The 15,608-nt window shown below is 37.0% G+C and overlaps 1 protein-coding gene across 3 annotated transcripts in view; it reads left to right on the forward strand.

Annotated features, from left to right (window-relative positions):
• The first annotated feature begins 62 nt into the window (after positions 1–62).
• PIGF (phosphatidylinositol glycan anchor biosynthesis class F) overlaps positions 63–15,608 on the forward strand; it is a 36,714-nt gene continuing 21,168 nt past the window's right edge. For 2 of the 3 annotated variants that reach the window (XR_003252446.1, XM_026059466.1), the window contains exons 1-4: positions 63–634; positions 2,288–2,379; positions 3,179–3,295; positions 11,598–11,706. Coding sequence is in view for 2 of the 3 variants with exons in the window: in XM_026059466.1 (XP_025915251.1) it covers positions 407–634; positions 2,288–2,379; positions 3,179–3,295; positions 11,598–11,706 (546 nt within the window). In the remaining variant the exon portion in view is untranslated. The remainder of the gene's footprint in view (positions 635–2,287; positions 2,380–3,178; positions 3,296–11,597; positions 11,707–15,608) is intronic. The other variant, XM_026059465.1, reaches the window with a different exon arrangement.

Here is a 15,608-nt window from a genome sequence, read left to right on the forward strand (position 1 = left end):
GGGCTGGGGGGCCGCTGGGGGCGGCGGCAGCCTTCGCCTGCGGCGGGCTCGTGTCCTCAGAGGTGTCGGCGGGGCGCGGCGCTTTAAGCGGCTTCGCCCACCGCGGCCCTTCCCCGGGAAGGGGTGTGGAGGGAGGCCGCCCGGAGCGGGCGAGCCCGCAGCTCGCCCGGCTTTGGGGACTGGGCAGCGTGCTGAGGGGCTGGCCCGCTGCCGGGGTTGGGGTTTGTTTGTTTTTAATGAATGAAACTCTTCTGCCACAAAACATCCTCTTCGCCCCCAAACTAAATTCAGAGTTTTGCCTTGTGTATTTCAGCTAGGAAAAATACTACTGGCTAGTGCTTCTGCTACCTTTGGGTGACTAAGTACAGCTTGCTTTCTTGCAGGTGACGGGTTAGTAGAGAACACAATGAAAGAAGCAGAAATAAAGAGGCTCTTGGCTGCAAACCTACTCTGTGTTTTTTCAATTATTCTAACAACAACTGTTCCAGCTTTCTTCTTGGACAGCTTCTCGGTTTTGGGAACACACCTCACCTGGCTGTGTATTTGTTCTGTTTCCATTAGTGCCCTTAATATAGTCTTGTGTTTAGTCCTCAAACCAAATCCATCTCCTAAGAGAAGTTCATTTGCTCACAAGGTAAGATTTTTATTCTTAAATTACTACCAGGCTGTACTGAGGGGAAGCTGAATTCTTTTATTGAAATAATCAAATGTGAAAGAGAAAACAAGTTACGATTTTAGGTGGTGAAATCTTGTTTTCCATGAATGAGCTGAGAAGTAAGTTTTCCAATATTTTCACAGTGCTGAGTTTTTTCTACCTGTAAATAATCTGTACAGGTGAGTGAGTCCTTGCCTTTCCTTTTCCTTGTCAGTATGTTGTGGCTTGCAGTCTCAGCCCTTGATCCTCCAACAGCTTACATGCTGGCAAAAATCAGGGCAAATCTGAATGGGCGCAGAAGTCATTTCATACAGTGGGCCTGAATCCCAGTGTTATGAAGAGACACTTTTCTTCTGAGTAGTTAGAAGTTACTAATAATTAAAGGGAGAAAAACATATATTTTTTTTTAAACTATGAGTGGTAAAATAGAAAACAGAGCTCACTAAAATTTAAACCAAGTTGGTAAATTTTAAAAGATGAGGTGGAAAAGCATTGAAATGGTTACATTTCCTTGAGCAACTAAATCTGGACGCAGAAGAATTTAAACCTGTGATAAATTCTTATAGTTACCATTTGTAACAGAAGCATTGAAGGTATGAATCCCAGTAAAATACTTCTGAACAGAGCACATTTAGAGCAGCACTCAACTTCTCCAGGAGTGGTGGAATACAAATGCATTCAGACATCAGCTGGGTAGTTTGCAGTCCCCACTTGCTGAATCAGACAAAATTTAATGGTCTTAAACAGTGATTCTTAAAAAGTTATACAAGTCAAGCATCCTTGAAAGCAGTAACTTTGTTTATAAAGCTTTTGTCTAATCTTACTGACTGAGGGAGGTATGAAATATACAAAATCATTATGGAAAACAAGCATTTTAACAATTTGTAATTTAAAAAAACAAATCAGGCTTCAGGTTTTAGGTGAGATTTCATCCCAAGTAGTATAGGAATATAGAGAAGAAAAAAAAAGCGTTCAGGTGAAACTATGAGCTTTCATTGGTGAACAGTTTACCAAGTGGCTATGTTTCTATATGATATAATGGGTACCCAGAAACTGTTGTTTAAATTCATGGAAAATTATATGCATTTTGTAGCTTTAGAAAGTCATGGACATTTCTCAAAAGGATTTAGACTTGGAGATGGCAATTTCAAAATGCAGTGTATTTTATTTCATGTAGTTTTAAGTATTACATTTGATTCTGAATATCTTTTATATATAAATTACTTACATTCTTCTTTTTAAATAGCTTTGCACATTCTGTGAAAAATGCTTTTTAAGCAAATGGATATAATGCTGAAATGTAAAAACAAACATAAAAATATGCAATATATTTTTTCTGTTTATCTTATTTCCAATTATTTTTTGTATGTTTGGTTTATAATAATATGATATATTAAAAGATTTTTAGATCGGAGTGTGATCATGTTTTTAATTAATGATTTAAAATATTAAGCATGGGGAAAGCTGTCAGGAAATACACCAGGATATAATCATACTGTGCTGTAGTTGAAATTAAATATCTAAGGAAGTAGGTACAGTGAGGTGCTACTGATAAGATATTGACTATATACATTGCTCATTGTTCTCTTTTCTTTTGAAATGCTATTCTGATATTTCATTGCTCTTTTTTAGATATCCAGATTTCTAAAATGCTGTATATACTTTTTCATGTCTTGCATACTATTTCATGTGATCATTGTTCTTTATGGAGCACCTCTCATAGAGTAAGTCGGAAGAACCTTTCTTTCTCTAAACGCTTTAAGGGGCAGTTCTTCTTGCAGATATTGATATAAGTTCTTAAGTATTGCCTGTTACATTGGGAGTTAAAGGATAACCTCCTGGCTAGGGGAAGAAGAGTGGCTATTTTTCATAGAAGATGGCTCTTACAGTTTCTGTATATTTGGAGATGTACAAATATAGACATACTTTATACTTGTATGTCATATATATGGTTACAAACATTTTCCAAGTTTCATCTAGTCATTTTTCCATTAAGACTCTCAAATGTGTGTCTCCTATACCTTTCATCCTTTTCATATTAGTATTTTAATTGTTAGGGGTGTTTTAAACAAAAGGCTGCTTCACATCTCTCCTAACTGATTTTTGAGAGAGGTGATAAATTACTGAATAGCGGTGACATCATGTGGCTTGGTTTCACGGTTGCTTCCCCTAAGTCAAACTAGAAAGATAAATGGAATAATAAAGTAAATATCGGAGTGTACTTCGATTAGAAAGTAACCTTCAATGTGAGGTATCGCTGTGTTTGTTAAAATGTTACAGGTATCAGACATTTAAAATAAGCTGCTACATTTCAGATTTTGTTGAAATAACAAATGGATATTAGAAATCTTTCGGTCTTTCTTTTCTCTTCTACAGAGTAAGAAGAAAAACTTTTTTTCTTTACATGAATTTAAGAAAGAATGTATGCTTTCAAGTTGATTTGGAGTTTTTTCCTAATTCTTGCAACTCTTAGAAAATTAGCAATTCTACCTCAGTTAATTTTGTTGCATTCCTTCTTTGTAGGTCAGTGACTGAGACGTTTTTGTTTGCAGTTCTTCTGTCTACTTTTACTACTTTACAGTGCTTGTGTATGCTGGGACCAAACATTCAAGCATGGATACGGGTATTTAGTAAAAATGGGTAAGTTCTATTTTAAATTTTCTCTGTTTTTACCCATGGAAGAAATTGGTAGAGTTGCCATAAACAATATATCATGGTGTTTCTTGTAAAGCGAATAAAACATCCTGAATTATAGTTTATTTTCACATTCATAATTAAGGGCTTGTGAAAGTTTTTCTGGCAAAGAAAATTATTATCTATTTTAAAGATGTTACTGATTTAGAAAACTGGCTTTTTATTTCTGGTGTCCAGAGTTTAAATCTTACTTTAGATGCATTTGAAAGAAGTAAAGTTGCAAATGAGCATTTGACTGGTGTCAAACTGTTGTGTATTCTAGTATGATGATTGTCAAATAAAGAGGAGATCTGTGGATGAACTCTAAAGGGAGCATGATTGCACATGATCTGTTAGTACCCTCATAAACACAGCTTTTAAAGTAGAAATAGCAAGGCAAAACAAACATTATCTAATGATATCTTTAATTTGAATATAATTGTAAAAATAATATGTAATTTACTGTGGTCCTAAGTGTGTAATCCTTATCCACACACTTTTTCAAATTTCAAAGCAAGCTGTTTTCAGTGTCAATTTTCTAGCACTGTTTTTTTTTAAGAGTATGTTTAAAGTAAAATGTGCCTTTTTTACTCTTTGAAAGCCATGATATCAGCGCGTATCAAGGATAATGTATTTTTCAGAAGTATTCTATCTCTGCTACCTTTTTTCACCCATTAAATAACAGGATTGTTGAAAGACTGGAGCTCTGAAACATAAAAAAGCTCCACATATGCTTGCGGTTCTAATAATAAGATGTTAGTATTAGTGCCCTTGTAATGTGTCCTAAGAGTGAAGGCTAATCTCAAATGAAAATAAAAAGTTGTATAACCCTGCTGACCTAAGGAGTTACTTTTGATTTAAACTTGTTACGCAAAGCCCAAAGTAGACTTTTTGCAATAGTTTAATATATTGGCTTTTGTAGTATATCAGTTTTCAGCTTACTGAAAAATATCTTGAATCCTCACTGAAGTCAGTTTACGCTAGTTTTTTGTTTTCAGGTTAAGGAGAGAATAGAGTAATAGAAATGACACCTTGTAAGAATTTAATAACAACATGGAGTTTTTTAAGCCAGTACAAATTATTGTTGATTCACTTAGTCATGCCTTGAATTTTGCATCTGGAAATAATTGTGCATTTAAGTAACAAGTGTTTGACAGCAGTCTCCCTTTGTGCCAGGTTAGATTTTGAATACAGGTCAATTTATTTCTTTCCTAGTCTGGATCTTAGTATTACTTCAGCATAATTATTGCATAGGAAACAGGAGTTGTCTTGTTTTGATATTTTTACTATGACAACTTGCACATACTACTTACTTCCTAGTGAGCCATGCAACGTTATCTGAATAAAATGCTTATTTAATATAATGGTGTTTACTTAGACTAGCCTCTCCATGAAAGTAGACTAGAAATAAATACTGTAGGAATTTTTTATGCATTGTAGCAAGCTGCTCTTTTAAAAAATAATTCTGTGGTTTTTCATTTGACTATATGAATGAGTTGGAGTTAGACATAAGCTGAGTGTAGGCTTGACTTATTTGCAGGTTGTATCCCCTCACTTCACCATGTAGAATGAGGTGAGACTGGTTAATGGAGGTAATGGACAGCTGGGTGAGATCAATGAGGCTGTTTGCCTTGGAAGAAGAGTTCAGTGAATTGAATTGCACTGGGACAGCAAGTTGGAAAGTCTGATTGAGAGTATAGCTTAGAACAAAAGAGGAATTTGTTTAAAAAAAAAAAAAAAAAACTCAGAACAAATTTAGACTTAAGTAACTATCGGAGTTTATTTTTGTTGTTGTTATTTGCCTGTGCAGTCTTTATAAGATCCAGATGTGTTTTTGTTCTTACAGAAAAACAGAAAATGAAATCTAGAAAGAGAACAGTCTATTTTAATATACCAGGTATAAAAAAAAAAAGTGAAAGATGTTAATATTATCCAGCTATTGCTTTGTATAGTTTTGAAAAATTTCTGCTATTTTTAAGGTGGACTAGGGTGAAAATATTGATGTGCACAGTATCTTCTCACAAGACCACTCAAAGTTACATTCAAGTAACTTATTATATATAATCCATTGCATCATAATAGCTAAGGTACAGCTGAGTCGGCTTTGCATAAATATTTTGGGGATGATCCTGCAAAGTGCTTATTCTTCTTTACAGATGCTTAGCTTCATGTTTTCAAACTGAGTGCACTTTTGAATTTGAAATGTTGATTTGATGGACTGAATAGATTTTTTTAAAAGTACTTTTGTTTTAAGGAATTCAAACAATTGGTTCTTACCTTAGTAATTATAGTCTATGTACATGTGGATTGTGTGAGAAAAGTAAGCTCCTGTATTCTCTGTCATAAAAACTTCAGTCCAATTTTAAGCTGTAAACAGAGCTTCACCTCCCCTCCCTCTCCCCCCCCCCCCCCCCCCCCCCCCCCCCCCGCCCCCTAATTCTGCTCTTGGGAAAAGGTAGGTCTATGCCAGCTCTCTGGATTCAGTGTATTCTGACATCTAGTGTTGTGACCAATGTCATGATGCTGATCACATACTATCATGTGCTGCTGCAAGCAGATAATGGGAAATAAAAGCTATAAAAATGGTTGTTGGTGCTAATGGAAGTAGGATACTGTTCTTTGAATGGCTTTTCAGTAATTCTTGGCTAAAATAGCATTCTGCATAAAAGCCTTTAGAAAATGAGCTTGCAATTGCTGACTTTTATTGCTCCTTTTGGGGACTTTGTTTCAAGCCGCTAGTCTGAATAATTGTGTTGAAATTTCTGGTATGATAGCAATTATAAGATGTCACCAACAACTGTCAGAATTGAGTAGGAAATGGATTGTATTTGGAGCTTGTCAAAAAAAAAATAGTATAACGCCATAACTTTAGGGCTCCATCCAGTTTTCATTTCTATTTCATTACTTTTTTGTGTACTACATACTTATATAGACTTGGAAATGTCCTTTGCAAAGGCGGACACCATTGAAGTGGTGTGCAGCTTTGTATTTTAGTCCTGCCATAGTGCAGAATTTTGGATCTTGTCTACTCAAGAGCTGTCTTAGTAAATTCCATGTGTTAACTAACCTCTTAATGCAAGCATTATTTAAAAGAGCATTTAAGGTATTGTATTATTTAACAGATTCAAGTAATTATTTTAGGCTGTGAAAGTCCTTTGTGTTACCTGTGCTCATTAATAGTCTTAAACATCACTAGTTATGCCTGCAGAATAGCTTTAGAAAACATTCATATTAAAATATATATATATATATATATATATATATATATATATATATAAAACTCCAAGTTTATAAATGTTGTTGCTGCTGTTAGCCTCATGCACCTGAGGGATTTTTGTAATAGGTTGATGAATATCTGCAGATATCCTGATAGGTGACATTCCATGCAGAAAAGAGAATAAGCAAAACATCGTTACCATTCACTCATGTAGAAACCTGGGGTAGTGTTGGAGGACAAGTGAGGTCTTAATTGAGTAGCCAGTGTTGATGCTGCAGAGTGGATGAGTTAGCAGCTCAAACTGTTGCCAAACTACCTATGACTTTCCTTCTTTGCTTGGGCACTGTGCCTTGCTAATTCTGTCATTTTGCTTTTGGACCCAATCTTATATCTCCATATGGTGCAGCACTATGTGTGTAGACTTATCAAATAAGATGTCTTGTTGGGGAATAAGTGTACCTCAGTCAGTCCTCAGTATATCCTCCTGGCTCTTGCATTACTTTGAAGGCTGTGGTGAATGGTTTCTTCCCCTTGCTGACTAACAGCTCTCTGCTCAATTACTCAGCTTCTGAAAAATTATTTCAGATAATTTTCAGTGTAGAGACTCCTAAACGATTTTTATTTAAGTCAAGACCTTTTCTTAAAAATTCAAAGTCAGTAGGATCATGCATTGAAATCTAGTGTAATAAATTGAAGGGATGGGGTTAATGTAGGAAAAATAGTTCCTCTTTCCACCACAAAATGTCAACGTTGCATTGCACTATAATCCGTATGACCTTTATCTTGCATGCAAACTATAAAAAAAAAAAAAAGTTCCTTCCTTGTGAGCAGTCAATATCAATATGCAGCAGTGGGTTACATACACTCTTAAGTAAAGTCAGAAATTTTGAACCCTTTAAACAAGGTTTAGGGTTAAAGCTTTCCTGTCATGCAACCTAAACAGCATATGTGAGGTTTGGAGTTTACTATCTGTCTAGTATTCTAGTCCTAAAAATGCCCATCTTTTTTCTTCTGTTGACTAAAGCTAGGTTTGTTCATCATCTGAGATGTGGCAAACTTGGATCCAGGTCTCTTACCTTCCTGATTTGAAGCAGGGGCTCGAACCCAGCCCTCCTGTCTCCTAGAATGGTGCCTTATTGTATTCTGAACGCTTGCTGTTCCTTCTTGTTTCTTATTTGATACAAAGTACACCAGTGTTCATGGCCTCAGGAAAGCAAAAGAATCACTTGGTAGCCCAATGATGCAGAATAAGTGCTTCAGGCAGTATTAAACAGAAACCCACTTGTTCAAAACTTGTGAAATCACTAGTGGTAGAAGGCTACGAACTGAGAACTGTAGTCATTAATACCTGTGATCTGATCTGTGCCATGATTGGCCATGCAAAGGGAGGTTTTCAGTGTGCAATAAATTCATACTTCAACCAGTGTAGCTGAACTTGAAACTTGAACTTGGAGGCACTTGTGAGCCTTCTGTGAAAGGTAAAATTGGTAAAGAGCTGCAATATGCAGATTACATTTACTCTGCAATATTTCTTTTTGGTTGGTGGAAATTTGTTTTGGAGTATTCACATAGTGAACTTTTATTTTAAATTTCAAATTGTTGTAGTCATCGAATTAATAGCAACATATCTGTACCCTAGAGTACTTTGCAGCCGTGTTTGTACTTTTTTACACAATCCTATACTATCCTCTCATGTTTGTTTGCTTATTTTTTCCCCTGCAACACCCATGGTATCTTTGTGATATTTTAACTTGCTCAGCCAAACAGTATCTAAGCTCAATAGGAGTATTTCCAAATTTAAATTAGTTTTTGCAGTAAACATCTGAAGGGAAAAAAAATCTCATGAATGTGTGGTATAGAAAGACTGTGATTATAGCTAAAATATGCAATTTACATTTTGCATATAGTTCGTGTATCTTTATATCAATAACATAAGGAAGATACCTAGTAATCCAGTGCTGAGGTCATAAGGCCATATCATAGTTTGTTAACATTTGTGTGTTCCTAGATGGTTTGTGTATTTTATTATGAAGTATTTCTATGTGGGGAATTGCACTGCCATGTATGAACTGATTACAACCACTAATAAGAGATCAAAACTCTCAAGGATGCCTTGAGCAAGAAAATCTTTCACCCTCAAATACATCTCAAAACTGTCATCTGTTGTGGCAGCAGTATTTTGTAAAGTATCCAGACTTCTGCTGTTAACCGTGATGATCTTGAACAACTTGCAAAAATGGAATTATTCATGGATCATATATGACAAGTCCATGAAAAAATGATACCAACTCCTTTGTCTTTGGACCAAGAGAACACAACTTTTTACTTCTGGTTGTTGTTTTTGGTGTGTTTTTCTACATACCTATTTTCTCAACAGGGCAGAAAAGAAGTCTGGTATCTTGAGGTGGGAGGGACCCAGCTAGTAGAAAGTAAAGCAAAAGAATTCTAATCTCATACACTGTAAACAAGTCCCATGCCAGCTTTCTAGAGAGCATTTGCCACTTCTGTAAGAATCTTTCAAGGCATTGTTCTGAATACACGTATATTTTTTTATTTATTAAAATTGGTCAGTTGTGATTGTTTTAAAGTCCTGCTATGATTCCTTAAGAAAGTTATGCTGCAGATAAAAACTGCGCAATGGTTTAAAAAAAAGACATTTAAGCAGTAAAGATTCTTTAATGATTCTTTAAAGATATTCAATGAAAGCTGTGCAAAACTATTTTTGTCCCCCTTGTTCTCCCCCTGGATTTGTGCTGCAGTCACCTCCTTTCTTCTGAATAAATCTTGAATACAGTTCAAGAATACGGATGCCATTACAGTATACTTTGCTTTTTGTCTCCTTCATCTTCTCCCTTACGAATATTTTGTGAAATTCAGCCTGTGTAATCCTTCTGTCTTGGCACCTGACCCCAGGTGCTGTGCTCTCGATGGGTTGGTTTTGTATTTCTAGGCAGCATCCTAGCACTGTGGTGCATTGCTGGAACTTGCAGATACTTCCACCTCCTTTTTCACGCTGCCTGTGGAGTGCTGCTTGGTAGGGCAGGCACATCATCTGTGGCTGCTGTGCCTTAGTCCCCTCGGCTGGGCAGAACATCCTATGTGTCAGTGTATCCTAGAGAGAGCACCTGAAGTCTGCCAAGCCTTTCCAGCTATTAAAATTGGCATGTGGCCAACCTGGAAAGATTCTCATACTTTGGCTTCGAAGGAAAAAAAAGGTATATTCTGTGCATATATACTCTTCATAAGCATGCACATCCCATAAGAGAATTTGCTTAGTTTTGTTTTGAATCCAGTATAAAGTATCCTATTATTTCTGTCTGTTACTCCTGCTAGATAAAGTAAACCTTCCATTCTCAGTCTCTCAGCTTGCTCTACTGGAGAAGTGGGGATAAAGATCATCTAACCCTTGAATGTAGAATAGATATAAATTGGGAAAGCGTGTTGAGTCTTCACCCTGTTGTCAGCCATGACTATAACAAAAGTATTGAAGATCTGTGCTATATGCTTAAAACTGCAAAGAAGATTTTAAATACTGCCAGTTTTTCTAGACTAAATAGAGCCAAAGCATCATCTGCACCTGCCTTAGCAGTGGCGCATCAGTTGCTCCAAGACATTGTTATGCTGTCTTTTCTGGGAATCGTTTGCTGTGTATAATTGTCTCTTTAATTTGTATACCAAACCAGTATTCCTAATATGGATGTTGCTTGCAGCTTCTGGCAGCAAGAAACTCTTGCATCATCTGGTCCATACTTTGGAACTTTGTAAGGTGCTCAAGGCTACTTTAGCGCTGGTATTTTGTCTAACAGCCACTGTGGGTTACCTTAGCATACTTTGTATCTAATGTCTCAGCTTGATTCAGTACATTCTGGAACTTGCTTTGAATGATACAGTAAATGGTAAGGGGACAAAACAGCTGTCACGTGTTCAATGAGCGGCATCATTCCAAAAAGATTTTTTTTTTTCCTCTTTTGAAGAAAAGRTTAATTATTCACAGAATGTATCCCCCTTCATGTTGTCCTAGGGCAGTGGTGGGTTTTGACATGGATCATTTCACAGAACATACTACAGAGTGGTCAGATGAGTTGTTAGAATGGGGCAAGGCAATAACCTCAGGCAGTGGAAGGGTAGAATAAAGAAACCAAGGCTAGAGCAGGTTGGTTGTCAATTAGGATCATCAAAAGTAAGGGCAGTTCGTTCAACTGTGTCATAACTCAGTGCTAAGTACAGTTTAGGGCTCAGTGCAAGTAGTTTGCCATCATACCATGGAGTTCAGGATCAACCTCCAGGTTCTGATTTGAGTTTGGCTCAACACAAGAAACTTTCAGGGCATTTCAGCACCAAACTGTATCCTAACTGGAACATAACTGGCATCTGTTATCATTTGCCTGGCTTATAAAAATGTTCTTTAGTCTGATTGCAAAAATTAACATATAGAGATATTATCCCATGAAAAAAGCAAGCTTATTTTGGCAAAAACAAAATCTGTTTCAGAAAACGTACTTGATGCCTTAATCTAAAGAGATCAGTGAGCACCTGTAAGTAATAGTTTGAGTGTGTTTGCCTTTGTCTTGAATTTGCACTTAATATTGGCAATATTGTTAGTAGAGCTATTAGTAAATAGTAGCAGTTTTAACATTAATAACTGTGATGTGCAATCATTTATGCTAGGTTTGCCTGCTGAAAACCTAGATTTCATGTCTAATATCTAACACCTTATTTGTCAGGGACTAAGAGTGCCGCAGAGATGGTATGCTGTTTCTCTGTGTTTATGGTTTTAAGATGACACAAGTGGAAAGTGACTCATGTTCTTTTTCTCAAAGCCTATTTTGAAAACAGTGAGGAAAATATGTACATGGGAATTGTTGGTGTTTTGAGTTGAAAAGTGAGAACAATTTGTCCCTTCTTGTATCTGTTAGGAGAAACCTGCATCTTATTTATCAAATATGTTGATTTTTATATCTGTTTGTAGTCTCACTTGGTAGAAATAGATCAAACATTCTCATATGGTGACTTTTGCTGCTGTTTAAATACTGTAACACACTATTCTTACAGAGCTATGTCCATCTGGGATAACAGTCTACAGATTACTACAATGTGCAGTATACTGGGAGCTTGGTTTGGAGCATTTCCTATTCCTCTTGACTGGGATCGGCCTTGGCAGGTTAGTATCTACACCTTTATTATAAATATACACGTATTTATCTTCTGGATATGCAAGCTATACAAAAATTGCTCTGAAACTGTAAAGGTATTTTGGACTTCTGCTTCTACAGGGTTGTGCCAAACCATATTTAAAATGTCATTGTAAGCATCTATTTTTCACGTATACCAGAAGTAAAATGCAGATTTTATTTAACTTCCATTTTAATAGGTTTTTTCATTATAGATTTGTGAGTGTGTCTGTTGCTTGCAACTTTTGTCATGAAATAGAGCTATCATTCAAAGATTTTCATATGAAGAAGCTATACAAGTAGAAGGAGAAATGTGAAATGACGAAGACAGCTCTGAGCGTCTACCTTCAATCTTGAATCTTTTCTTGCTTATGGGTAGGGAAGAAAAGATGGTTTCCTAGTGTTTTAGTTCCCCTTTATCTTCCATGAAAGCACTGAACAGGAATGCATTTAAAATGGTTTCAGCTTGATTTGTGGAAATGGTGTGGCTAATGCCCTGTACTAAAAACTTACCTTTTGATTTCAGAGGAGGTGCTGGCAAGGGTTAGCTTCATGGTTGCACAGTAAAAAATGTGAAGCTGGCATTGCAGATTCTGTTTTTGTAAGTTCAAATGTCCGTGCTAGTCTCTTATTTTTATCAGCATAGAAAAATGATTCCATTAAGTATATTCAAGCTCTGCAATTGCCATAAAATGATGACATTAGTAGCATTTTTTCCCCTAAACGTCCTCAATGGATATTTTCTTTCCTCATGTTACCAAACTCATCCACTCTCAACTGAGTAGTATCTACCATTCCTGTTCTGAAGCAGATCATTTCACTGGTCTCTTTCAGAAATCAGTGTAACAGGCAACATGTTTTTGGTCTCTGATCTTGCAAAGACATGGCTCACAGCCACACTGGAAATTTGTCTTCTATAAGCAGCTCTCAGCTTACTTTTATGCGACCAGCTTTTCTTTACATCAGTATGAGATACTTACTAAAATTTCTATTTCAAAAATAATAGTAAAGGAGTAGGTGAATATATTGAGTATAAAAGCAGGTTTTCTTCCCTAAAAACACTTGTTCTCCATTTTGCAAGATGTTTCTCTTGGGTGTTCTTCTGAGGAAGGTAGCTGATGGCACTGGTCCATTGTTGATGGAGATTCCTGAATGTCACCCAAAAATCAAGAGAGTCAATGAAATGCAGTCTCATATCTTGAAAGTCTTACTCACCTTTTGTGTCAATGAGAGGCAAGCACTTTTTCAGCTAGGATATTAAAATGGCGTGTCACTTCCAGGAAGTTACAGTTTATTCCCATACCTGCAGTCAGGGTTTGTTATGTGTCTTCACTCACTGTCATTTGTGCTTTGAATCAACCTGTGTAAGTGGTGATTAAAAACTTTCATTTATGTAGACATACAAGGGCATGTTGTCCATTTTCCTGTTTTGTGCATGGTAGTTCACGTGTCAAGTCCAAAAACGCGCTCTCTCCCCTCTTTGCTTGGTGAACTCATTGCAACTGAGTTACTCTAATGGCTTTTCTTAGTACAGAATTTGGTTTTCTGGGATGAAAAGTTGTATATATAAATAATTGCAGAAAACATTGGGCAGAATTTAGAGTAAGTCTGTATACATGCATTACTCAGTAACCCAAATGTCATATTGAGTGCCATTTCAAGCAACCAAGAAAATCTCATGGGACTGCCGAATATGGAACAGGACCTAAGGGAGACCCAGGGTCTTTCAGAGCAGTAGCTGGGGCCAAGCACAATAGCAGGATATCTCAGATGGCTCTGAGCACCTATACCTAGACAAATGAATCCCACCCACACATGTGCATACTCTTTCTCTTTTAGACAGACACAGATACATGCCTGTGTGTACACACATGCACAAAATCTCAGAGACTTTGCTAATAAGCTGTGTATAGAAACTTTACTGTACAATACCTTTTATGCACCAAAGATATAAGCAAAATATAAAAATCAATAAGCTCTGGTGAACAAAAGACACTAATAGTTTAAGACAGATACTGTAAGTGCAGTTCACTTTTGGTTTCACTTGTCCATTACCTCCCTCACAAGTAGAAGACACAAGTTTGGTAATGGCCTGGCAGCTTTTTCTGCTTGAAAACAGTTCAAAGCCAATGCAAGCCAAACATGGCTGACTAAAGTTGGGCCCTGGAATATTTATTTAGACACCTAAAAAGAGATTATCTGACCAGCAAAGCATTTGCAGAAACCTCAAATATCTTGTCACTGGTTGTTTCTGGGCATGAATGCCCTCCAGGGAATTCAGACAGCAACAGAAACTGTATGTCTGCCTTTCCTGTGCCTTCACCATCTCCACCTTCCTCTCTGACATAGTCCTGATACCAAAGTCTGCTAGGGAGGTACTTTCCGACTGTCAATTTCTGTGTTAAAGCAGTTTTCCTGTGGCTAGATCCAGAGCTTTTGCTGCTGTGTTCTCTCCATTACATTCTCATCATTTCTTCCCTCCACATTTTACCTTGGAGGGTTTAAAATAGTGGGGTGGGGAAAGAAATTCCACTTTCCAGTTTGGGTCTGAACTGCTTGATCACTTCTTTAATTGTCATCTGAGCTGCTCAAGAGGAGCCATAGAGAAGCTTGCTTACCTGTCTTGCAGGCTACCACTTCAACCTTTGAAAACTGCAGTTTTAAGTGCTAATTTTTTTTAAGATCAGCTGTATGAGGGAAAATGGAAGAAACTCTTTTAAAAATGTAAAGCAGCTTTTAAACTTAAATTATCTCAGCAAAGCTATCTAGTGAAGCAACAAAATGGTAACACATCTTCAAGGCAGACATGAACCTCTTTAAAGTAGTTTGTTAGAGAACAAAAGACTTCCTATTCATGACTTTTGGAAGTTGACAATTACCTGTTGATAAATATTTTTGTGAATGTGATCTCTTAAATATTGGTCACCAAAGCACAGAAGAAGAAAATGTGTCCTGGCCASGCATTTGCAATAGTTGCCCAGGAAATACTGCTTTCCAGTCCAGCCAAGCTGAGATATGCGTGAATCAGCTTTTCTGGAAACACCAACTTCATGCAGTAATTAACGTGGGTCATCTGTCTTTCTGTCTCTGCTGAGTATTGATCCAACAGCTCAGCCTTTGAGTTGCAATGTAGTAGCTCTGCATTGCTGTCTCAGAAATCTTGAGAGTCAGTTGTTCAGAAGTTTTGGGCACTAGTAGCAAAACCTCTGTTACAAGAGCATTCCTTTTCCTACCTGATGTCAGGCAATCAGAGAAACCCAGGGCAGACTCTTTCACTATAGCAATGGCAGAGGAGAGGCACTTTACGCTTTGGCTTCAGCCTAGGGCAAGGGAAATAAGAATGGCCCTGATACAGGAATATGCTGTTGTTGCAGATCTCGTTGGTTTGGGAAGAAAATCTTTAGTGCAGATTGTCAGTGTCCTGAGTGACTGATCTAAGCCCTGAATTACTGGATATAAAACTGGATATAAAATTACCTATACATGTACACACCAAACATGGGAAGGAATAAAACATTGGAGAAAGGGAGTTTTTTTTGTTTTTAAGACATAGGCTGGGAGTGTTTTGTGTGGAGCCTAATCCAGTTGATATGCTCAGGGACACACCTACAGATTAAGTTCCAAGCAAGGTCTGAAAAATCATGCAGATCATATATTCCAGGCTGGTGTAAAAGTAAGCACATCCCAGTCAAAGCCAAATTACTTCTAGGCGTGTATGTGAACAAAGTATTAGGCTTTCAAGGCTTTGACATCAGCTGTTTCCATATTAGCCAAAAAGCAGAGAGTTTGAGGATTATAATTCTGGATTTACCCTTTTCAGATCTGAAAAGGTTCTTGAATGGAAGCTTGTTGTTTGGACTGCAAACCGGTTTTTGATATAAGAACAAGTTTG

This window comes from Apteryx rowi, unplaced genomic scaffold (assembly GCF_003343035.1).
Source record: "Apteryx rowi isolate R43461 unplaced genomic scaffold, aptRow1 scaffold_158, whole genome shotgun sequence".
NCBI classification, from domain to species: Eukaryota; Metazoa; Chordata; class Aves; order Apterygiformes; family Apterygidae; genus Apteryx; species Apteryx rowi.